The sequence below is a fragment of the Rhinolophus sinicus genome, chromosome 14, assembly GCF_057876585.1.
Source record: "Rhinolophus sinicus isolate RSI-liver-muscle chromosome 14, RSI-T2T, whole genome shotgun sequence".
In the NCBI taxonomy this organism is placed as follows: domain Eukaryota; kingdom Metazoa; phylum Chordata; class Mammalia; order Chiroptera; family Rhinolophidae; genus Rhinolophus; species Rhinolophus sinicus.
In genome coordinates, this window is record NC_142514.1 from 99,762,034 (window position 1) to 99,787,178 (window position 25,145).

At 51.7% G+C, this 25,145-nt stretch overlaps 1 protein-coding gene across 3 annotated transcripts; it reads left to right on the plus strand.

The window, feature by feature from the left end:
• Nucleotides 1–24,519, plus strand: TRIM29 (tripartite motif containing 29). Of its 3 annotated transcripts, none has more exons than XM_074335330.2 (10): nucleotides 1–1,012; nucleotides 9,519–9,614; nucleotides 10,374–10,607; nucleotides 11,805–12,003; nucleotides 14,539–14,640; nucleotides 17,083–17,175; nucleotides 19,408–19,503; nucleotides 20,852–20,953; nucleotides 22,421–22,497; nucleotides 23,327–24,519. In XM_074335330.2, the coding sequence occupies exons 1-10, from the start codon at nucleotides 209–211 to the stop codon at nucleotides 23,387–23,389; spliced, it is 1,866 nt and encodes a 621-aa protein (XP_074191431.1). In that variant the 5' UTR covers nucleotides 1–208; the 3' UTR covers nucleotides 23,390–24,519. The 3 variants fall into 3 exon arrangements, with proteins under 3 accessions (XP_074191431.1, XP_074191432.1, XP_019573763.2); XM_074335331.2 differs by having other exon boundaries at nucleotides 20,855–20,953; XM_019718204.3 differs by lacking the exon at nucleotides 20,852–20,953.
• The last annotated feature ends 626 nt before the right edge of the window (nucleotides 24,520–25,145 follow it).

Genomic DNA, 25,145 nt, shown 5'->3' on the forward strand with positions numbered 1-25,145 from the left:
GCTCTCTTCTGCTTCTCTCTTGGCCGTTGTGTCAGGCTTGTGCCAGCTGGCCCTCCTCTCTGCTCCCCCTTTCCTTCTCCTCCGTGTTCCCTACAGGTGTGTCTCTGGACTCCGTGATTGCCTGTCCCACTCCCCTTTGAGACCTCTACCGGAGAGGTCACCACCCTGCAGCCCCAGTGAGCCTGAAACAGATCAACCAGTGCCTGAGATGGAAGCCGCTGATGCCTCCCGGAGCAACGGGGCCAGCCCGGAAGCCAGGGAAGCCCACAGCCCGCCAGGCCCCACCAGCAGCGTGGAGAACGGGGCCAAGGCCGATGGCAAAGATACCAAGACCAGCAATGGGCATGGTGGGGAGGCAGCTGAGGGCAAGAGTCTGGGCAGCACCCTGAAGACAGGTGAGGGAAAGAGCTCCCTGTTCTTGGGGAACGAGTGGCGCCGGCCCGTCATCCAGTTTGTGGAGTCTGTGGATGACAAGGGCTCCAACTACTTCAGCATGGATTCTGGGGAAGGCAAGAGGTCCCTCTATGCTGGGCTCCAGCTGGGGGCTGCCAAAAAGTCACCTCTCACCTTTATGGAGAAGGGGGAGCTGCGCAAGTCTATCTTCTCAGAGCCGCGGAAGCCAGCCATGTCCATCGTGGAGCCTGGCGATGTCCGGAGGAACAGCTTCCCCCGAGCCGAACAGGGCATATCCCTGAGCTCCAAGCCAGGCTCGGAGGAGGTGCTGTGTGACTCCTGCATCGGCAACAAGCAGAAGGCCGTCAAGTCCTGCCTGGTGTGCCAGGCCTCCTTCTGTGAGCTGCACCTCAAGCCCCACCTGGAGGGTGCTGCCTTCCGTGACCACCAGCTGCTGGAGCCCATTGGGGACTTTGAGGCCCGCAAGTGCCCCCTGCATGGCAAGACCATGGAGCTCTTCTGCCAGACAGACCAGACCTGTATCTGCTACCTCTGCATGTTCCAGGAGCACAAGAATCACAGCACAGTTACTGTAGAAGAAGCCAAGGCCGAGAAGGAGGTAACTGGCTGGGCCCCTCACTGCCGCTTCAGGCCTCTCTTCCCTCACCACAGGTGTCTCTCCACCTGATCCCCTCCACTGAGGATTCCTAAGGATTGGGGCTTAAGCCTCTGCTGTCCCTGGCTCTTTTTTGCCCCCTGCATGCCACGAGGCTGGAGGTCAAAGGCAGTTCCTCAATCCTGCAAGACTTCAGGAGATGGGCATTTCCTAGATGAGCAAATAGAGGTTCAGAAAAGACTGGGGACTTAACCAAGGTCATAGGATAAACTCAAGTCAGATCAGAGAATCAGCACTCAATCCTGGGCTCTGTGCCTGACTGGCATGTGTCTTATTTTTTTATTTAAGGGAGAGAGAATTCTTAAATTCCCTCTGAGCAGGACTAGCCTCTGGAAAATGGGTTACGGGTGAGGAGGAGGGAATTTTGACCTGTAAGTGTCCTTTTTATCTGGCTGCAGAGTTTGCATTTTCAGGGCAGTGGCCTCTTGGTGTTCTGTTTGATCCCCACAGCCAGCCTCTTGACTCTTCCAGTGGCCTCCTTTGTCTTCTCTCAGCTGGGCCCGGTGTGCTTTTGGTTTATGGTTGTAAGTGGATGTGCCTATACTTGTAGGTGGACACTATTGGTGAGGGTTGGCGTTTGTGTGTGTGTGTGTGTGTGTGTGTGTGTTATATGCATGTGGGAGTTTACATGCACATGTAGCTGTTTGCATATATTTGTGTATGTGATACGTGTGTTTGCATGAGTTCCATATATGTGGTTATGCCTGTACTTCCATGGGGAGGAGCAGAGGTGTGTGAAGGCTTGTGAATGTGGTGCAACTGGAGAAGGTGTTCTGAGCTAATGGCTCAGCTGTGGCGGCCGCCTCTTGCCCCACAGATGCTACGCCTGCTCTTTCCAGCAGCAAAACAGCTTCCTTCCATGGGTGGTCTCCTGGTGGGGGCAGCGGGGCAGGGAACCTCCTGCTGGCCAATGCAGGGGACTCAATTTTCCTCAAGAGCTTTTGCACCCCTTAGAATGGGGCAGCACAGGACCCTCTCCCTGTTCAGGCTTCCTGATTAGGAACTTGTTGATTACTCTCTGCCTGAACCCCTCGCCCACATCCTTGGACAGGGAGGGACAGTTAGGAATGGGAAAAGACTCAAAGATCCTTTTCAGAAGCCTCATTTGGCCCAAGAAGAAGGTTTTCCAGTTCCCCTTACTTTCTCATCCCAGCCTGGCTTCAAGCTTCATACTTAAAGACTGAGATGGGGCAGGGGTCATGGAACACATCCTTCAGGAGCTTACTTGGGAAATCAAAAGAGAAAAGGGTCAATCATTTTCATCCACTGCAACCAAGAAATTACAGAGCCTCAGACTGGGTTTTAGGAGATCTGACTGAGTTCTAGCCCTGGTTTTTGCCACTAACTAGCTGTAAGACAGTGGACAAGTCCCTTCCATTCTCTCAGTCTTGATTTCCCTACGTATGAAACCAAGATATTGGACTAGATTGATAGCTTTCAAATTGTCCCTTGGAAACTAGGTGTCTTGTAAATGTCTTTGAGGCCTCAGGGATAAGGAGGGGGGCAAATTGGTGCCAAGAAGCCAGGGGCTCTAGGTTCCCACCTCTACTGCAAGCAACACACACTCTTATTTATTTGTTTTAATATATAGGTTTTGGCCCCAAATTTCATCTGAAACAAGGGAATCACCACTTAAGAAAAGCCCAAGTGCCCCTGGAGGACAGGAATGTCTCAGACAGCCCTTCCTGGAGAAGCCAGGAGCTCGGAGTTCAGGTTCTGGTCCTGGGGCCACTGCAACACTCAAAGACACAGTCCTCGCCCTGGAGGCTGAGGATCTAGGTCAGGAGGCAGAGCTCAGACACACAAACAAGCCTGGGGAGCATTTGCCCAGTTACACTGCAGCAGCTATAGGTAAACATCAAATCATAGAGGAAGGAAAACGAAGCTGAGTGGAGTATTAACAACCTCATCCATCTCCTCTTCACCTTGCAGATGGGGACACAGGCCAGAGAAAGGAAGAGACCTGTCCAAGCTCTCATAGAGTTTGAGGAACAATTTCTCTAAATTATCTTCCAGTGTTTGAGAGCAACTTAGGGGACAGGCATTGAGGAGATAGGATTTAGGATAAGTATGCTTTACAGGAGCTTTCAGGGGAAAATGTCTGATCCTCTGGAATGACTTTAGTGGAGGGAACTTCATGTATCATGTGTGTGCATGTGTGTGTGTGTGTGTGTGTGTGTGTGCACGCATGTGTGCACCAACAAGCATAGAAATAGACAGGAAGGCGAATGCCAAGCAGCCGGGAGACTGAAATGGAACAAAGCAATTTGTCTAGGCCTGGCTGTGCTGGAACATCAGATGTGGGGGACATTGGCACAGAGTGAAGTTAGTGCGTTGATGGATCAAAATGAATGAGTGTATCAATCCTGGCATCCTTTGGAGGCATCCCCTTCAGACCCAAACATTAGCCCACACACAGTTTTTGCAAGGACGTCTGTGTCCAGAACCTGTTCTACAGGCTGGGTGGTGAAAACCCAGGTGAGATCATCTCAGACATATCTTGGTTATTTACATGAAGCTAGAGATGACACTGGGGCTCTGGCTGCTCATCTCCTGGGACTCAGTTCTATCTATAGACTCTGAGCAGAGGCAGTGTTGGGGCAAGGTCACCTTGGTGTGGCAACATGACAATCCTTCCTCTGGTGGGCCTAAGTACAGAAAGTTTTCAATTCCACTCCAAATGTCACAGGGGTCCCACAGATGTCCTCTGGTCCATCACCTCTGCCTCTGGACATTTCTCAGGCTGGATTAGGCTGATGAGCTCACAATGTACATATCCATCCTTTGCTGTGTCTCCTGGACCTTCCTTCTGTCTATCCCAAGCCCCTCTTGCGACACTGGGTTAGGATGGACTCCTCCTAGCAGATGGCTGCCTGCTCTGGGGCAGCCTGCCTGGCCTCTGCACCCACCAGGGGCCCTTCCCTGTTGTGGGTCCTGGCTGGGCTCTGGGTTGGCAGCATGGCAAAGTATGTGCAGAGAAGCACTCAGCCTGGGCATCGTTCTGGAGGCACAAGCTCCTAGTTTGTCAGTGCAGCTCAGACTCGGTGCCTCGGCCACTCTCCCAACTCCATTATTTGGCTCAGTTTGTTTCTCTCACCATGCCCCATGGCTTTGTTTCTTTCCTCATTGTCCAATTCATCCATGAAGGTTGAGCTTCCAGGCTGCTGGGCATAGACAGCCACTGGTTCTTGAGCCTTGGGAGCTGTGCTGGTGTGGGCAGGAAAGCTCTTTGGGCAGACAGCGATAACTGGGGTTCAGAAAGAGAAGCCAGGCTAAAAGCCTAGGGTGTGATGGAGAGGGCTGGGATCACTCTCCCGGGAGATCTTGCAGGAGCATTCCTGCTTTGGGACAGGGCAGGTAAGAAAAGGAGGTGGGATGACCTCTGTGGGTGCTGAGGGGGAAAACAGCAAAATAAAAGAGAGCTAAAGACAGGAGGCAGAGAAGGAAAGTACAGGCAAATGGGCAGGAGACACACCAGCCTTTCTGGAGCACATCTATGTGCCAGGAACTGGGTTTGATGTTTACATGGTTGCTCCTGACAACAGTCCCAACAGGAGTGGGGATTACTGCACCCATTTTATAAATGAAGCAATAGGCTCAAAGATGCCAAGAGACTTACCCAAAGTGTCAGAACTGGGGTTCAAACTATTAGTGTGGCTACAACCCAGGCTCTTTCCTCTCATCATTTTAAACTTTGTTTTCATAGGACTGGCAGGCTCTCCTTGGGGCCACTGAGTCCAGTAGCTTCTAAAAGCTGACCTCTGACCTGAATTGTCTGATGAATGGTTAAGACACAGACCCCAGGGCCTTATCTTAGGAGGTACAGATACAGGAGATCAGGGCCTGGGATCTGTACTTTTAAGTATCCCTTGGGGATTCTGATGTGTCACCACGTTGGAAACCAAGTATCTAGTTCAATTTCACCAGGGGAAACCAAGACCTGGGGAGGTGGGGTGACTTCCTCCAGGGCCCACCGCTGGGCTGGAGACAGCCTGGTTGATGCTCTTCCCATCCCATTTTACCCCTTCCCTGTCCTGACACCTAAGGAAGCAGAAGGAACAGTAAGCCCCAGTGAAGCAGACTAACGAGCTGTTTGACATCTGAGTAGAAATGGGGAAATCTATCTAGCATTTTAGATTCTTATCCAGATAATTACCATTTGTCTGAGAGTACAAATTTGACAATTAACTGGCTCATTTGGCAAATGTCACAGCCCACAACCCATGTGGTTAATTCAAGCCAGGGGGGAAGATCACGGCCGAAGCTTCAATACCCCTTCCCTGGGGGCAGTGCAAGTACATGTGTCCAGGTGAGTGTTCAGGTATGTCTGCACCTGAAGGCCCCATCCATGCTGAGGTACCACCAGCTGCTGTGCCACCGTCTGCTCTCAGGGAAACCTCTGCTCCTCCAAGACTGGGTGGACTACACAGGGCCTGTCCCAGGCATCAGAGTGGAAGACAACCAGGAGGGTGTGGGAGAGGGAACAAAGGAGGCATTTAGGAACAGGCCTGGGCAGGGTGAAGGGAATGAAGCAGGGAGTAGGAGGAAGACAGCAGGGAGGGGTAGACAGGGAGCTGTGAGGTGCTGAGGCCTCAGCAGACATCGGGGGCTTTAATCACCTTCCAAGGGAGAAGGTAGTGAGGGAGAAAGCTAGGGCCTCAGGGGACAATGAGGTGGGTATGGGGAATAAAAAGGGAACAACAAGAGAAAGAAGTAGAATCACCAAATTACAAAGGTGGAGGAGCCGGGATGGGCTGAACTGGCAGGAGTAAAGTGGAAGCACAATGTCCTGGCAGATACAGAGACTAGCCTAGAGGTTAAGAGGCCACATAATAGAAACTGAGTGCTGTTGAATCTTGGCCTTACCACTTTCTAGCTGTGAGAACTCAAGCTATGCCATTTGTCTATGCCTTGGTTTCTGCGTCTTTAAAAGGGGGATAACATCTCTTATCTCCATAGGGGTTTTTGCAGATTGAAGGAGAAATGCCTGGTATATAGTAGATGCTCAATAATATAATCAATGTCCTTCCTTCCCTAGTGTTGTAGGAGAATCCAATATCTTTCCTATATTATATTGTTTTCTATATCCTGCCTTTTTCAGCAGGGGTATTGAAAGGAGATAAACAGATGCTGGATACATCTCCAGAGATCTCACCCCAAAAAGTCCTTATCTTAGAGGTGAGAAAGGACCATTCCAGCAGCACAGAGTTTCTAGTCCAAGGTCCCTTCCAGGATCCCACTGTGTCCTGCAAGTCTGGTTTTACAAGGCATGCTGTGGGAGCAAGGGCCCCTCCTAGCCTGTGTCCAAGTTTTCTAGTGTCCCAAAGTAATGATACTAGTCTCTCTTCCCCACTGATTCTGCCCACTGCTGCAGACAATGCATCCACTTTGACCCTGCCCTCACATGGTTCCAGACCAGACACCTCTCCCTTTTCCCTCAGGTCATTGGCTGGCACCTCTAGCTTTTTCTCTCGACATCTCAGCTAGCCTCACTGCCCTCCTTACTCCTTCTTATACAGGAATTGCTCCCAGGGCTGATTCCCTCTGCCCTTGGCCTAGGCTCTTTATTGTTCTAAATCTCCTTGGATTCTCCTTCCTCTGTGCTCAGTGCCTCCTTTCTCCTTCTTGTCCAGTGAATCCATGCTTGTCTAGGTATGACCTTTCCTCACCTACAGACCTTGACCCAGCTCCCCCACCCCCCACCCCACATAGCTCCCAGCTGGTCCCCCTGAGCACTTGTGCTCACTCCAGATACTTGACTCCTCTAGCCTTCACCTTCTCTGGTCAAACCTCCTCATACTCACCCCCTTTTTCCTACCTTCATTCTGGTTTTCCTAGTATCCTCCAAGCTTCAATTATTCACCATCAAAGCCTCTATTTTGCACCTTCAGTCTAAAGTCCTGATCTCCGCAGCCTCTCTATGCACTCTTCACGCTGTGTTTTGACAGTGTACACACTACACCTGGACTCCAACATAATAGCACACGTTGTGCTCACTACTGAACACCAAGACCTCAACTGATCACACTTGTCTGCTCCCCTCACTGACCTGTACCCTGGTGGCCTGCCTGCCACACTGCACTCAGTCCTCTGAGCCTGGTCCACAGAAGGTGCCTCCCACACCAGTGACACTGGGACCACCATTCAGTGCTTCCTCTATGCCAGGCACGTTCTGAGAGCTTCGTTTCCCCGATCCCTGTTCATTGAACAACCTTCCTGGGAGGCGGTCCTCTTATTGTCTCCAAGAAATGTGGAGTGATCGAGGCACAGAGAAGTTAGGTACCTTGCAAAAGCCAACTGTCTGGAAGTGACAGGAACTGGATTTAAGCCTTTGGACTCCCAGTCCTATGCTCTGGGTGGGCTCCCTCCTGGGTTCCCCATGCTCATTTCATGGAAGGGCTGCCCTTCCTCCCAACCCCACCAGGCTTGGGGTGGGAGTGTAAGCTTTTTTATTCTCTACTTTTCTGTCCATCAGACCTTGTTTTGGGGACGGTAAGATGGAGATGAGAAACTCAAGTGCCAATTCCTCTATCCCTGAGTCAGTTTAGGAGAACTAAGTCGGCTTAGTCAGCTGCAGTGGGTGGGAGGCCTCCAGCTGTCCCATTGACCTCAGGCCAATGCAGGAATTCTCTAGGGATGGGAAAGTTGCTTGGGACAGACCCGTCATCCAGCCTCTTGGTCCCTTCCTCACAGCCCAGGTCTGCCTTCCAGTCCTAGACTTCCTGGGACCTTCCAAGTCATTGGCTATGCCAGCCGCTGTGTTCTGGATCTCAAGCTGTGCATCCTCAGACAGTGTGAGGATTGAGTCTCTGCTGTCCACAATAAGGTCTAACTCCCTTTGCTCTCTCCATCCTCTTATCACTGTGTTTATTGACAGCTGGCTTCTCTCCAACCTTTTTCCAGACACCAGTCCAAATCCCCAACTTCATCTTCTTTTATTGCCCTCCTCTTGACAACAATTTTCTATCTCTGATGATGGCGTTTACCATGCTGTGGTATTTCCAGCCTATTGCTAGCAGGGCAGATGCTTACTGATAAGAAAGCTAAGGCCTCCTAGTTGGAGAACTCAGGAGTGTGAATGGGGCTGGGAGGTAGAATCAGGGGCTTTCTGTTGGGGAGCTCTGTAGCACCTCCCCCAGGTCTTCCCCACCAGCTCTCCACCCCTTTGGGCACATTTTCCAAACAATTCAGGGAAGCTCTCTCTGCCATCAATCCACTTCCCTGGGTGTCTGCAGCAGGTTCCCCATCAACACCCACCTCAGCTAGGGAAGTGTTCAGGAGGTGTGACGTGTGGTAAAGTCTGTGCCCAGCTGCTCAGGACTCCTTGCTGACAAACCTCCATTCCTAATTGTTTGTAGTTTCCTCATCTTGACTGTTCTCGTGGTTTCCTCAAAGAGATGAGTGGAGAAAGAGGTGTGACTCTGCATTCAAAACCCAGTGTAGTGGGTAGACCTGAGCACTCCAAGGCCTTCTTGGATGCCTTGGTCTTTCATTATGTCAGATGGAGATCACCTACCTGTCTTCTAAGTTGGAAGATGCTTTGAGAGCACTAGTGGGGAATATAGCAGAACAAAAGAAGTACCTCTTGGTTTGCCTGAATTGAATTGGCCTAGCGTCAAGCCTCCCCTATGTCTTTGTTATAGCTGCTTTTTAGAGAAGGACATTTTTCCAAGTAGAAGGAAAATATGGATATGAGAGCTCATATACCAATACACTCCTGATAAATCCTCTTCCCAACTCACCCCAGACCCATGATCTTGCCATGAGCAAGGATCCTTAGAAACTCGCCTGCTCTTTTCTCATCCACCCATCACTGCCTCCCTCACTGTCCTCTCTCCTGCCCTGAATAAAAGTTTCTGTCTTGCCCAAACTGCAGACTGTGTTCCCTTTTCCATAAACAAGTTTATAGCTGTGCCTGCCCAGACAGAGTCCCTGCCTGCGGCAACGCTAGCTGTAGCTTGCAACACGAGCCCCACATCATGCCATAGAAATATTGCACATTGTTTCTTCCACGGGGCACTCCCTGGGCTGGGCCTAGCTGGGCGAGGTCCCTCCTTCCCCTTAACTTGAAAAAGGCAGGAGCTTTCCTCCATCTTCCCAATGGCCCCAGGAACATTGAAAGGAGTGGGAACCCCATAAATGGGCCTCTCTCCTGCTCACATTAGGTGGAGGGGTCTTGCAGATATTTAGCCCTTTTAAAGACATAGCTGGGATGTCTAACTCCAGAGGTCTGAGTTTATAGTGAGACAGTATTTTTGGATCCGTGGCAACTGGCATTGTGCCTGGCATGTCCTAGGCCCTGATTAGTGTTTGATGAATGAAGGGCTGAATGGATGAAGAGTGAGCCCTGTCCCAGTTTTCTCCCTGGGTGGGCCCACTCCCTGATTTTCTGGTTCTCTTTCACCTCCTTCCCCTGATTTCTCTTCCAACCCTGACCCCTTCCTTGCAGACAGAGCTGTCACTGCAAAAAGAACAGCTGCAGCTCAAGATCATTGAGATTGAGGATGAAGCTGAGAAGTGGCATAAGGAAAAGGACCGCATCAAGGTGAGCGTCCCTCAGACCTCTCTCTTGTTGTACTCTTACCTGACCTGTTCTGCCTGGAGGGAGGCAGACCTCTTGTTTAAGGCCTCAGACACATATTTATATCCCACACTTCTTTCTTTTGGGATTACCCACCCACTTTGGCTTGACTACCAATTCTCCTTCTAAGTCTGGGCCAGGAATCCAGATGGGATCTTGCCCATCACCTAATACTCATCATCTCAGCAAATAAAGAGTCTACACCAACTTGTCTTCCAATATCTCCTTTGTCTGCTCTGCCCACCAGACTACCCCACCACCAAATGCATGCCCTTTCTCCTTTACTGTGCCAATGTGGCTAGATGATGTCTGCCATGGTTTGAATAATTGCAAACACGATCTGAAATCATTGACTCTTGACCCTGGCCACATAAATACCCATCAAATTGCTTTCTGAATGATGTTTGATCCTGGTTTCAGTGAGTACACCCTGACTCATAGGGGGCACTTCTGGGCCCACAGTGTTGCCCAAGGGTGGAATGGTAATTGGGGAGGAGCCACAGATGGATAAAGAAAGGTAGACTAAAAAAAAACAAACAAACCTGGCCATCTCTATCAATAGATGGCATCCCTCAATGATTCCTTTAAATGAGATTCTTGACCAAACAGGCTTGCTGGGTAGGGGCAGTAGAAATTTCCTAACTCTGTTGCACAGGGAGTAATTTGAAAACTCTAGGGAGGTTTTTAAATTACTCCTTCCTTACTCCCCTTATCTGGACCCAGAGTTTCACCACCAATGAGAAGGCCATCTTGGAGCAGAACTTCCGGGACCTGGTGCGGGACCTGGAGAAGCAAAAGGAGGAAGTGAGAGCTGCACTGGAGCAGCGGGAGCAGGACGCTGTGGACCAAGTGAAAGTGATCGTGGATGCTCTGGATGAAAGGACCAAAGTGCTGCATGAGGACAAGCAGACCAGGGAGCAGCTGCACAGCATCAGCGACTCGGTGCTGTTTCTGCAGGTAACAAGCAACTCTTCCATCATTCAATCCTTCAATCCTCCCATCCACTTACTCAGACCCTCATTCATCATCTATCCATCCATACATACACCCACCTATCCATTCATTTGTCTACCCATCCATCCATCCATCCATCCATCCATCCATCCATTTATCTAAGCTCTATTCCATCTATCCATTTAATTTTCTATTCAAGACATTTCCCTACCTAATCCAAAGATGGCACACAAATGTCACCTTCTACCAATTTCAACTGATATGTACTCATAGTGCTTCAGGTGCACAAGGAAAGAGTTCTGTGATTGATTGGTGATGCCTGCTTCAGGTATGGGAGAGTGACAGATAAGTGGCATATTTGTTATCCTTGATCTTGTCTGTCTGTCTATTCATCCATCTACCCTTCTGTCTGCTAGAGTGTTTTGGGTACTACTGCATGCCCAGTACTCTGTTAGGTGTTAGGGAGAATAGAGAAGTATAAGACATGGTTTTTGCCCCTAAGGAGTTGCAATCTAGCTGGGAAGATAAGACATATACAATTAGAGAATAAAAAGAGTGTATAATTAAATTATAAAACATGTGATTCAGGAGATAACTGCCTATGGAAGCTCTGAGAAGGGCCAGCAAGCTGGAGTAATGAATCTAACACAGCTTTGTGGAGGAGGTGGAATATAAATTTGGTTTTGAAGGTCAGTTAGGACTTGAGAAGAAAGAGGGATTCTCCAGGGAAGGGAAAGGGAGAGAAAAAGTGCAAAAGGATAGGGGCAGGATTGAATGTGGCATATAAAGGTGGAGATACCACCATGACTGACCCACACTTCTCTAGGAATTCCTTGCATTTCTTTAGTGCTTTCAATCCAAAAGTCTTTACAGCTTGTGTCACTCTCATGAACCCCTATGAGGTAGGCGTGAAATATCTAGTGTTGGAGGTGGGACCCATGGAGTCACATATCTGCCTGCTAGTGCTACCAAGGATGTTAGCATCTAGTGAATTTTAGTCAAACCCTTCATTTTACAGAAGAATACAGTGCCTGGTGAGGAGAAATGGGGCTAGTTAATAGCAGAGCTGGATCTAGAACCCAGCTCCTCTGGCTCCCAGTGCTGAGTCTTCCAACTGGACTGTGAGAACCACCAACAGAGAAGGGTCCCCAAAGCTCCTAAGGACCCCAAAGGTTAATGGCTTCTTTCCTTTCTTGGTAGGAATTTGGTGCATTGATGAGCAGTTACTCCTTCCCCCCACCCCTTCCCACCTATCATGTTCTGCTGGAGGGGGAGGGCCTGGGGCAGTCACTTGGCAACTTCAAGGACGACCTGCTCAATGTGTGCATGCGTCATGTTGAGAAGATGTGCAAGGCAGACCTGAGCCGTAACTTCATTGAAAGGAGCCATGTGGAAAACGGTAGGTCTTTTGTGGGCAGGCCTCAAGGCCATGGGCATTTTTCTCCTAAGTCAATTCCTGCTGCCTAGTGCAGGCTGACATCCAGCCATCTGGCCCCTTGTTGTTCCCAGCCACCCATTGCAACTAAGGTATTGGGACTAGGATTCAGGGACTGTAGTCCTGCCTTGAACTTGCTGCTAAAGTTAGTAACAAGGGGCCTCCAAGGCAGGTAGAATCTGGGCACCGGCTGCTAAACGTCTCTTCTCTGTGGTCATCCACCAGACTCCGGAATCAGTTTCATTCAGATCTACATCTATGTGGATGCTGCCATTTGTAAGGGCAGACTCCAAACTGATGGCTTTGCAGAGTCCAGTAGGTGGGACCTAGCACAGCATTTGTGCTTGGAGTGAGAACTTGCCTGTCCCTGTGACTGCGAGTGGCGTTGAGCCAGAGGCTGAACTTGGCCTGTTGGGCGGGGCTGGAGACGATGGGATACATCATGTCTCGGTGACTCACCAGCTCCCCTGAAATCAGCTTCTTTTCTGAGTCATGTTGTACCCTGCAGAGGCCAACAGAAAGACTCTGAACTTGAGAAACTACCCTGTTAAGTCCTTTTCCACCAGTCCCAGTTCAGTCCCTTTGGGGCTGAAGCCTGAACACTTTTCCCAAGGCCCTACCCGGCGGCCTAGGCCCAACACAGGCCTTGAGGACATAGCCTGATTAGCAACTTCTGGCCCCAAACACACCAAAAGAAGTGACCTCTGTCTTTGGTCTCCAGATGGAGCTTGTGAGTCTTTTGGGGATGAGAAGGGGGTAATAGTGTGCAGAAGAACCGGGGTTCGGGGCACTTTGTAATGGTGATATCACATAGTGTCCCTGTGAAACTGGGGGACATTTAATCATACCTAAGGACTGATAAGACAATCATCATTTGGCTTTAAGCAGCACTTGAGTCCTGAAATCCTCCTTCTAATGACAATGGCAATGCTACCAATGGTGATGTCTGACAGAGACTGAGTGTTCCCTGTATGCTGGCTTTGTGTGACCTCTTCACTTACAACATCTTATTTTCCCTGCAGGATACATTGCTTTTCATAGACCAGAAGGCTGAAGCTCAGAGAAGTAGCTTTTCTAATGGCACACAACTAAGCAAGGGCAACAGTTGGGTTTTATACTTTGTTACTCAGCCTCTCTTGCCTTCTCATCTGAGAAGTTGCAGCTGCTGGTAGCCAGGCAGAAGGGTTGGAGAGTGTGATGATCACAGTCACTGGTGGAAGAGCCCCTCAGCTGAGGTCTGGCCAGACCTATGAGGATAGCTCTGACTGCGTCATTGTGGCCTGTGAGTCTCGCAAGGAACCCCTACCTGCCATCCACCCACTGTGCTATTTCTAGGTCAAGTTTGTGTTGGCCATAGCCTCTGCGCAGGTGTGGCTCTGTGCCCTGCAAGGTGTATAGGGAGGTGGCCACCAGGAGCAGGGATGGGTGCTGCTCATGTCAGTAGCCCTGCATCTCTGCGTGGGGCCCTGGGCCCCCATGTTGGTTTTTGTTGCTGCTACGTTGTTGTTGAGAATGTGTTTGGCTATACGGTGGAGGATGGGTAGCCAGTGAGTCAGACCTTGGAGAGACCATCCTCTCCTCCCTAAGGCGGGCCTGCCCACCAGACCAGGGTCTCATTCCATTGTCAAAGGCCTGAGGGCTGGGAGACACCAGACTAACTTCATCTTGGGTTTGGGGAAGGTGGGGAGGGGGTTGGGCCAACACCTAGGAGGCCATTTATTTGTCATGGAGTACCTACTCTGTGCCAGGACCTGCAAGGCACAGGTGATGGCGATGAAGAATGAGGGCTCTCTCTTGCCCAGGAGAGAGGGAGAAGGAAGGGCAGAGGGAAAGTAGGAGATGGGGAAATAGCAAGAGAAAGGAATGGGGTGGAGGGTGGCTGGGGAAGACAAGCACTGAGTCAGAAGTTTGTTTGGGTTTGTGGGTCTGCTGGTGGGTGGAGGGGTGAGGGTGAGGAGTCAGTAACCATTCTGAGCAGCTCACTCCTCTCTGCATGCCTTTGCTCAATCGTCATTCCACCCCCTTGGGCTGCCAGCAGTGGCTGGGACAGAGCTAGGAAGTGGGACAGGGCTCAAACCCCAACTCTGCCCTTACTGGCCATGTGACATTGGGCAAGTGACTTCACTCACCTCCTGAGCCTCAATTTCCTTATCTGTCACATGGGTATGATTCATAACAGTCCCAGAGTTGATGTACACGTCCAGTAAGAAATGGATATCAGTATCACTTTGTAAACTGCAAAGTGCTGTGCACTTGATCTTATTCACAAGGTCAGCCCAAGGGAGGGAGGATGGCTCACTGCAGACTCTCTAGCCCCGTAAGAGCTCAAGAGCAGAGGAGATGCTGGTCAACACGTCACCTTCTCTGAAGTTGGGGAGCCTCGCCTCTCCCTGGGACAGAGGAAACTATGGCTGATTCAACAGAGCCCAAGGTTGCCCCTATTGGGCCAGCTTCTCCTTCCCATAGCCCCTCTGCTGACCCAACCTCTTTCCTTCCCAGGAGGTGATCATCGCTACATGAACAACTATACTAACAGCTATGCAAGTGAGTGGAATGCACCAGACACGATGAAAAGATACTCCATGTACCTCACGCCCAAGGGTAAGGGAAAGCTGCTTTGTGGAGTGATTCAGCCAGGTCCCCCTGAGCAGGGTGACTGTCTTCGGTTTGCCTGGGATAGCCCTGGCATGTACCTGTTGTCCTGTTATAATCATTAACAGGGCCTCCTCTCACTGTCAGAAGCATCCTGGTTTAGATGACAAATTATCTGGCACCCTGCTCCTTAGAGGCTTCCATCCCCTGTGACACAGGCAGTCCCTACCCACCCCTTACCTCCAGCCCACACGCTTCCTTCTTTTTCCTTCCAGAGGGTCTCCTGGCTTCTGGTCTCACTTGCTCCCATCTGCCAGGCTGAGCTGTGTTTTGCTTCTGATTAGGTTTCTGTAGTACTGTGAGAGGGCTGGCTCCTCCAGAGTCATTCTTCTCCTCAAGGGTAAGGCCAACAGCTGGTCTTCTGAACTTCCTCCCATTCTCGCCCTCTGTGGGAAGCTGTACCATGCAGCCTGGCCCTCTCAGCCCTCATCCAGGCCCTAGAAAGTCCTGGCCTACAGAGGTGAAAGCCTGGGTAGGGGTATAGACCAACACCTGCCTGTCCTTGCCCTGTGCTAGCTTGTCACATTCTTTGGCGCCAACAGCAAACCACAATCATGTCCATTACATAAGGTGGGTATGCTCGGCCCACCAGCCTTAATAGAAGGGGTGTGTGTAGGTATATGTGGGGGAGGGGGCTTGGAGAAGAGTGGGATGAAGGGAAAGGACAGAAAGGAGACAGGGGCAAGATACAGGGGGCTGGGAGGGAGGAGCCCCAAGTCCTCAGCACTGATTCACATACTTCAGGCACACACACACAATGGGAGGGGCTTAGGTGACTGGAAGAGAGGAGCTCAGTAGAGAGGAACCTCTGCTGCCTCATCCAATTTGAAAACAACACCAGGACTTCTGGTGGAGGCCTAGCTAGGCAGTTGGCGCCTGCGTCCCCTCCCCCTCCCATGCCCCACATTCTTGGATAGGACAGGCAGTGCTGCCCCCTGCACCCCCCAGAGTGCTGTCCTTTGGACCTAGTACTGTGAGAGGGTGAACTGCACTAACCAGACACCCCGGCATCCTTTGCCCAGGCCTTCTCCCTCTTAGCTATCTCCATACTCTGAGGACAAGACCCTGATGTGCCATTGAGACCCGGAACTGGTCTCTGCTTTGGCTCCCCTGCTCTGTAGAAGTTTGAGGGAAGTGCAGACTTTAGGCTGTGATGAGGGGAACAGAGCAGTAATGAGGGATGAAGGAAAGAGCACAGACCTGCCAAGATGTCATCTTGAGAGCCTTGGGGTGGTCACTGCCCCCTCAATATCCCTATCTGACAAGAGAGGAAGTTGGACTCAAAAGCTAGGAGAGCTTCTAACTCTGTCACTATGAGTCAGGCTGTGACATATGTAGGTGGAAGAAACAGGTTCATCCAGTGTCCCTGCCCCTGCACTGGAGACTGGAAAGAGGAGGAAATCTACTCTCTGGGAGCTCCGAGGCAAGTAGAAGCAAGGGAAGGGCCAAGGAGAGTCAGCAAAAAGATCAGGAAACAAGTCCACCAAAAGGCTACCAGCTTGAGTCTGAGAGATTTGGGGCAGTGGGATTGGGCAAGACTTCCCAGAAGAAGTTAGTCCTCAGGATCCCTAAAAGAGGGCAATGTTCCCAACAAAGAGAGTGTGGCTGTAATGGACAGAGGGCACTGGGGTGAGAGGAATGAGCAACTGTAGGTGCAGAGGTTTAGAGAAAGGCCCAGCAGGTGCTGGGCTAGATGGGCTGGAACTTGGAGGGGAGCTGGTTAGTGGGAGAGGAGAAGCAGATAGAAGGACCCTGACACACGTGGGGAACATTTTCTTTTTCTGTAAAGTGGGGATATGGATCCCACTCTGCCATCTTCTCAAGATTGATGTGCAAGCCTGAATTTGGGGTGGTGATGGTGGTAAGCATCTGTGCAGTACAAGTCTCCTGCCCCTGGGGGGAAGTTCCTGGGTCATGTTCATGGGCACCAGCTCATCAAGCCCTCACTTAGCCAGGGGCCCAAAGCCTCTGCTCCCTTCATGGTTACCATGGCCCTCCTTCCTCACAGGAACCCCATTTCCCAGACTCTGCGGTCTCAGCCACACAGGGACTGGCTCAGGAGGGCAGTGTTTGCTTTTCCAGCCTCAGAGCTCCCAAGTAGATAACCACACATCTCAGTCTATCCAGGACTGTCTAAGTTTATACCTGGTACTCCTGGTATAATTATCAGTAGCATCCTTTCACTCTCAAAATGTTTCAGATGGTAAATTAAGTGATCACCTTATTCTAGACCCAAAAGAGCTATCATAGGGATGGAATCCAGGTCCTGGGACAGGCAATGGAAGCCATTGGGGGCAAACAGTCCTGCCCAACTCCCTTCAAGTCAGAGGCCACAAGGACCTGATTGAGCCAGACCCACCTTTCTGTGATGATGCTCCATTTACTTCACAGTTGGGGCCAGGACATCATACCAGCCGGCATCCCCCAGCCGCCTTTCCAAGGAGATCAACCAGAAGAACTTCAACAATCTCTATGGCACCAAAGGTAGGAGGTGGCTTAGCTTGAGGGTGGCCAGGGACAGTGTGGGCAGGAGGTAGGAGCTGGGCCATGGGCTGGGGGGCTGGACTCCCCAATTCAAGGTGAATGTGGGGATCTGAGATGGGATTGCACGTTCAGAGATGTGTGGGGAAGAGTCCTACTGAGCTTAAAGAATGTGTGTGCGTGTGTGTACATGCACATGTGTGACATTGTTAACTATGCTGGAGGAAAGGCAGCTGGGCACCTTAGCGTCACTGGAAATCCCTGCATCCATGTGATCTTCTCCTTGAAGGATGAGTCAGGGGAACTGGAACCTAGGATTAGGTGTGGAGACTTCCCTCTGCAAGTATCAGGGCATGAGGAACAACAAAAGAACCTTTACCTTTGTGTACTTCTGAGTTGAAAAGTCCAATGGTTAAAACAAACTAGTGTAGCTGTTAATGGAAAGGATGGCATGATATGGAATGGGCCCATCCCTGGAAAACCATGTGAGGTGAGCAAATGACATGCCCTTAAGACCCAGAAACGGTGAAATGGGGGTGGAGATGTGGCTTCTCCAAGGAGAGCTGCCATGTGCAGGGTCTCTCTGTCTAGTGCACTGAAGGCAACATTGTGCTGAGAGCAGGGCCATGTGCTCAATGAAACCAGATTCTGAGAGGCTGTGTTTCCATCCCAGAGGCTCCTGGGTACGTGGCAGTTATGTGCAGGGAGGGAGGGCACTGGGCCAACTCCATCAGAACCTCTGCCTCGGACAGAGCACTAGAAGATCTGAAGAGGCAAAGAAGGGAGTACGGGGTGGGGGGTGCTCTTTGGTAAGGACAAGGCCCCGGAGATTTGGATGGTCAGGGGCACCTGTGCACAGGGCAATCTGGCCTCTATGTCCAGGACTGTATTCACACTGTATTATCACATGCATGGGAGACTGTGAGCTCTGTGAGGGCAGAATCTGGATCTGTCCTGATCACTACTGCAACCCCAGGGCCAGAAGAAGGGGCTCAGGAAACATTTGATGAAAGAAAGAGTAGATGAATGAATGAGTGAATGAAAGGGCAAGACATATGGTTCTCTAGAGCCTTGGGTGGACATAGTCACTGAGGGCCATGTTGCAGAGGCTTCCTGAGGTCCCTGTGGGAGGGGCTTCACACTGGGGCATGTGGGCAGCCCCAACCATCTCTGACTGCTGAGTCCAAACATCAGCCCAGCCCTCCCTGCACGCAGCTGTGAGAGAAGATCATGAGGACTGGGGACTCTGCATGGGGTGAGCTTGATGAGGGCGTCTCCCCAGGCCTCCCCAGGCCTCCCGGAAGCGAGGGGCTGAAGAAGGATATATCATCCATAGAGGTCCCCCACTCAAATGCCCTAGTGGTGCCCCTGCTGTCCTGCACACTCTGCCACTGCCTCCTTTCCTCTAGACCACAGAGACATGCTTGCAAATGAACATTTGCAGCCCATTCCACTTGGCAAACTGAATTCCAGGAGTTGTATCAGCTGTTTCTGTCCCCAAGTTTTAGCATGTGTTTGTATTCATTTGTTTGTTTGCTCCTTCATTCATTTGTCAACCATAGAATGAGTACCTTCTGGGAACCAGGTTCTGTGCTAGGCATGAATGTCATGCTGGGCCAGATGGGCACATCCCCTGCCCCATGGAGCTCAGTGGGAGAGACAAACAATTGAACATGCAACTACAACCTAGGAGGCAAGAGGTGCAGGGTGAGGTGGGGCATGGGCTGAGGCACCACAAACTTGGGGAGATGACATGGAAGCTGACACCTGAAGACCCAACAAATGAATTTGTTAAGGGTGGGAGAGCAGGTGGAGTATCCTAGGCAGAAGACCTGGTCTCTGCAAGAGAGGCCTGGTGTGTGTAAGGAATTCAGACTGCATCCTGGGTGGAATGTTGAACAATGGAGAGAAAGGGAGAGACATGAAGCCTAGTGGAGACTGTGGTGCTGGGAGGGGGGCAGCATCTCATGAAAGAGCTGTGGGCCATGTATTATAGACTTCGTACATCCGTCTGAGGAGAGTGGACCTTTAGGTAAGGTAGGGATATGACAACAGTTTATAGTTTAGAAGGACAACTTTCATGGCAGGAAGGTTTGCTGGGAGGCATGATTGGAGCCCAGCAGCATCCTGGCTTCAGACATGAAGGGGGCTGGAGAGTCACGGAAATGGCCTCATCCTGCCTCTGGCCCCCATGCCAGGCTGCCTTGGTGTGATGCCCTTCCTTTTCCCTACCAGGTAATTACACGTCCCGGGTCTGGGAGTTCTCCTCCACCATGCAGAGCTCTGACGACCTGCCCACCGTCCAAGGCAGCTCCTCCTTCTCCCTGAAAGGTGAGCTCTCAACGCCCCCCTTGTCCTCCCTGCTTTTCCTGTCACCCACCAAGCCCTGCAATGGTCTCTACTCACTTACTCACCATTTCCTCACCTTGAAGGGGACAGAGCCTTGGACTGAAGGCTGCCTCCATCCATGTCTTTGCTGTCAAGGAGGGCTAGGCCACAATGGTCTTTCTCAGAGCTTGTTTCATACACTGGTTCCTAAGAATGTGCTGTGACAACCGGCCTCAGTGTCAGGGAGGTGGGGACATACCACATCCTCTACAACTCCCAGTCCAGACATTCCCAGGGTGCTGAACCCCTGAGTCTTCCTGCTGCAGAAAGCTTATTTAACTTTGTTCACATAATGACTCCCAGCCTTGGTTGACTCTAGAACCCTGTGGCCATATGGCGCTGATCAACATCCTAAGGAGGCAGAGTCCCGCTGAGCTCCTTTGGGAAAGGTGGGACTAGATGATCCCTATGGCTGCCAAGTCTTATTCTGCTCCCCAGAACTCTTTGAAAAGGCTGAGTGGTCAATGCCTCTTGTCCCCTGGGGTTGGGTCATTTTGAATCATCGGCTGGAGACAAACCCTAGGTCACAGTGGCTTCATGTCTCTTCCAAAATGCCCAAATGACAGCTCTGGTGGGTTATGGTGGGAGTCACCTAGTCTGTCTTCTAGCACCCAACATATCTGGCCTGGACAAAAGGACAAGCAGGTTGGGTGGGGCGAGGGGGAGGGAAAGGGGCTGAGCAGGGCAGGCAGACCCCTCAGCAGTGGCCCCTGAAGATGGCTTTATCCGGGTGTCCCTTCCTGGCTGGGATATTAGCCCAGGGCAGACGTTACTGGAATGATCGGCACGGTGAAGGAAAAGGACTGTGACTTGAGGGTCTCAGCCTGCAGGAGCCCCTGGGAAAGCCTGAGTCTCCCTTGGCCTGCTTGGCTTCCAGCAGATCCCTCCCTGCTCTCTGGTCAAAGGCCACCCAGCAGGGAAGATGGCCACCTTCAGGTGTGATTCTGAGCTTTCCTGTTTTTCAGTATCTCCCCACCAGCCTGCAGGGCCTTCTCTGTAGAATGCCTGGCCTTAGGAGAGCCCATTGTCAAACATCCCATGCCCTGCTGGAATAACCCAGGGACATCCGCTGTCACCCTCACAGAGATCAACTCACCAGATCCACTGAGCATGGCCTTGGATGGAGGTTCTGGGCAGGGCTGTATATGTGCAAGCAGAACCCCTGCCTATGGCAGAGTGCTGGGCAGGGCTGAGCAAGGGCTGTGGAATGGCATTGCCATGGGGAAGGTGCGACTCCCTCTGGCCCCTCCTGAGACCAGCACAGTGCTGCTAATGCCTCTCTCTCTCCCAGCAGGCACTGGGAAAGTCCCCTATCAGTTCACCACCTTGGGACAGGCCACCACAGAGTTTTCCAAACCATTGGACACCAGTGGGCTGTTTAAAAATAATCCTGGTACCTGTTTGTTTCTAATCCCTGCCCTTTCTCTGCCGCAGTGGGCAGGTGGGGTACTGCGGGGGCTCGCTGCCACTTCTAGGGTGTTCTGGTTCCTCCTCCCCAGAAGTCCCTGGAGTAAGGATGAATGCCCCACTGCCATCCCTGGCTCCCCCTCCCCTGGACTTCTGCCTGCTGCACAAGGCTGGCTTCCTGGGTCCCCCTCCCCCATCCCTATCCTCACCTCTTTCATGGCTGGCTGGCATGGGATTTTCTTTCTGGGAATGGAGAAGTGAGACCTGAAATCATATTCTCTCGTCCTCCCACTCAGAACCCACGGGACCCTCTCTTTCCTAGGCTGCTCCATCTCCAGATTCAAGGAGAGTCCCCGGTTCTCTGCTTTGTCTCTTCCCCCTTGCTAAGTGCCAACCCAGAGAAGGTCCAGCTAACTGGCATTCTGGCAGTGCTGCAGGTGGTTTCTGGATCTGACCGATTCATTGTCCCTAAGAGCAGGCCAGGACAGGGCTCGAAGCTGCCACAGCCAAGAACAGACCGTGTTGACCTTCTCTGTGTCCAGGTCACAGCCTGTTTTTCCCAGGTACCATTGCCTATCCCTGCAGACTGACAGCTGCCCCTGAGAGTACTTTTCACAGTTCTGTGGACTAGAGCTCCTTACAGATCCCTCTAAGGAGGGGTGGGGAGGTAGACTCGAAAGCCCCACCCTCTTCCAGTGCCTTCAGGACCAGACCCAGATAGCACCCATGGGCTCCAGGCTCCTTGGGTTTGCTGTCTTAAACCTAGACCACAGCCAAGTGGAAGACTACTGCCCCTCCCTGGATCCCAGCCTCCTGATTCTGAAGCAGGGGAGAGGCAACAGAACTGCACAGGAGGAAAATGAGGGTGGGTTTTGCAGTCCGGCAAAACCTGTGCTCAAATCCTGACTGTTGCTTATTAGTTGTAAAACTCAGGGAAAACTGCTAAACTCACAGAAATTGGGTAGATGCTCAATGAGACATATGCAAAGTGTCAGCCTATGGATGCTTGGCATAAATAAAGCCAACAAATGGGGAGCATTATCCATGCAGCACAGGGGAGTATGAGCACCTCCTGGTGAAAATCCTAGCAGGTTGTACTTGTGAAATGGCTTTCCTGGGCTTTGGGGATGGGGGAGTGGAATGTCAGGAGTGTGACTCCTCAGGATGGGTGGCGTAGAGTGCTGTGGTCCTGACCTGGATCTGGAGGTGACACCTGCTGCCTGGCCCAGCCCACCTGGCCTGTTCCTCCTCCTGTCTGCCTTGGGGTCTCCTCCCTTTGGCAACCTCTTCAGGATTTCCCATTGTGGAGACCCCTGGCTACTGCATACCTCTTCAAGGGGGTGGCTGTACTTGGTAATGGGCTGGATGGAGCTTGGTGCTCACTTGGAGATGGCATGTGTGTCCAGGGGGCATGCTGTCCATGCCCTCTGACTGGAACCTCTTATCTCTGCAGGCTATCCCTCCCTCATGAGGAACCAAAGCCCCAAGGCCCAGCCCCAGACTTGGAAATCTGGCAAGCAGACTTTGTTGGTGAGTGAGGGGCCACGAGGAAAGCCCACCTGGGCAGAGGCATGTCCAGATTAGGCACTGAATGGAGCTCCCCAGGGACGACTGGTCATTACTTGCCCAGGGCTTATGGGAGAATGGTGACGTCACTGGGCCATGGGGTGGGAGAAGGAGGCAGCAGTGGCCTGAATACCTGCATGCAGCAAAGGGCAGTAGGCACCCAAGGCTAATAGGCAGGGGACCTAGGTAAGCATGCCCTTTCTGGGCTCAGTTTTACAATCTGTAATATAGGCAGCTCAGTTTTTTCTCATTTGGTACATGGTTGTTGGGCATCTATGCTTGTTGAATGATGGCTTTGTCCCTGCCAGCTCTGGAAATGTAAACTGCTAAGTCCAGGGGACAGCCATCCTAGAGATGAGTCCAACCTCCCTGGGTCCAGTTTTCCAGGTCTGACAGCATAGGACCAATTAGAGTGATGGCGTGGTAAGGCAGAGGCTGCACAGTTAGGAATAGATATAGCAGGTCGGACAATTAAGTTCACAAACTCATCTTAGAAAAAGTGCTACATAGCTCACTACAGTCACCTTCCAAGTCCTCCCCTTGGGAAGCTATGCACCGAAGCCAGCACCTAGTCCACCCTCCAAAGCAATTTGGAACTCTTTTTCTGGAGACTGATAACATTGGGGCTCCACTCTGGTCACAGAGTAGATAGAGATTGCAGGTTTAGGTCACAGGCCCTAGAATTGTTGGGGTTCATACCACTGCTGCTTCCTGGGGGAGGTTAGGGTAGGGTGGGTCTGGCTAGTATGTTCCACTGCCATTTGCCCTCCCTAACTGCTCTTGTTCCCTGCAGTCTCACTACCGGCCATTCTACGTCAACAAAGGCAGTGGGATCGGGTCCAGCGAGACCCCATGACTTCCAGACAGGCGGGAATGAGGCATCGCCACTCCTGCCCTCCCCAGTTGACGCTGCTGCTCTTGTTACTGCTCTTATTTGGGTGGGAGGGAGCCCAGTCCTGTGCCTGCCCTCCCCCAGCCCTCTGCCAGCCCTCTCAGGGCTGTCCTGGCCTCCCTTCTCCTTCTGCTTTAGCCATACTTCATCCAGGCCCCTCTCTTGCTCCAAGGCTTTCAATGGTCACCATCTTTCTTGGGCTCAGAGGCCAAGTATCACAGGGGTGGGAGATAGGTGGACTTCTCTCCCCTCACCCCTCTTTCCTGCTCTTGGGTGGGATCATTGGGGCTAGCAGTGGGGGCCCAAGTAGTACCAGCCCGCCTCTTCTGCCCATGCCCCAGCTGTCTTCACACCTGCTGGGCATTTTTCTCCAAGGCCCTTTGCCCCATGATGCAGTCAGTAGGTGCCTGGCCAAGACAGCTGCCTATCTCCCCTCCGCATGTGCTCACCTTTTTCTTCCCAGCAGCATGGCCCATCTGGAGAAGACTGGTCCTATGTGCCCTGCTCTGATCCTACCTACCAATGCCCAGCCTGGCAGAACCTGCAGCCCTTGGCCACCACTTCTCAGTGTCTTGGCATCATTCTACCTGTCCTTGGGTCTCATTACATCCACTTTGAGTCTGCAGTCCCTGAGGACAGGCTCTCCTGGCTGGCAGAATGATCTTGGCCAAGATTTTCTTCTCTTCTATCTGCTGAGATGAGCAATTTTCTTGACATGATATAATCCACCCAAGAAAATATCTACTGGCCCAGATGCCCTGAGGGAAATATCACTTACCTATATAATTTCATTGGTTTGACAATTTTGCATTCTCCTGGCAATGGAAGTGAGCATACCAGTGAAAGTATGGCTGCACTGGTAATTGCCAACGCTATTTACAAGGGTTCCTTAAACACTGCCCCCACCCCCATCCACTGCCCCCATCATAGAGCCTTCCTCTTTCCTCTGAGTGCCCTCCATGTTGCATATTATCAAGGGGCCCACGGCCTGGAGAGGAGACCAAACCAGGAGTAGCAAGGTGGGGTCATTCTTCCTCTCATAGTCCCTCTCCAGGCCTATAAGGTCTATGGGGAGGTTGGGCCAGCTTGCAAGGATAAGGGAGGGAGGGAGGGAGGGAGGGAGGGAGACATTCAGCTTGGGCTTTCCCCACTGAATAAACCATTGATTACCTACTTCTTTTGTATTGAATAAGCATTTCCCTCAGAGTCAGCAGCGGGACTGGCTGCAGTTCTGCTGAACACACTTTTTCAACCTCTGATGAGTGTGTGGTCATCTTCCCTTTTTCTTCTAGGAGGTCTCCATTCCACCCCTTCCATCTCCATCTGAATCCCTGAGGTGCAGTACAGGAGACTGTACCTTTCTGAAGCAGGATTCTGTTAACAGTGAGCAGAAGGGAGGAGAGTGGGGTGGGGTCCTGGGGTATGTTGACTACCCTGAGGGCTGTGAGTGCTCAGACACCCTGGCCAGCCTACCCCAGAGTCTCCAGAAGGGAGCAGGGCCCAGGAGTGGCTACACACCAGCTGGAGTGTAAGGCTAACCAGAGGCTTCAGACCTAAGGGCCTTCTCAGTAGTGGGGAAGACTCCCTGGTCTGAAGGCTGGCAGGAGAGTTCGGCTCCTGCGGGCAGTACCATTCTGGGTTTGGGGCATGGAGGAAGGAAATGAGGCCTTCCAATCCCTGGGAGCTCAGAGAGGCCTGGAGGGGCAGTCAGGGAAGGTTT

Coding starts and splice junctions, on each gene's coding strand:
- TRIM29 (XM_074335330.2), top strand. CDS start 209: ATGGAAGCCGCTGATGCCTCCCGGAGCAACGGGGCCAGCCCGGAAGCC. Junction 10,608..11,804: donor ACTCGGTGCTGTTTCTGCAG/GTAACAAGCAAC, acceptor CTTTCTTGGTAG/GAATTTGGTGCATTGATGAG. Junction 22,498..23,326: donor CTGGCAAGCAGACTTTGTTG/GTGAGTGAGGGG, acceptor TGTTCCCTGCAG/TCTCACTACCGGCCATTCTA.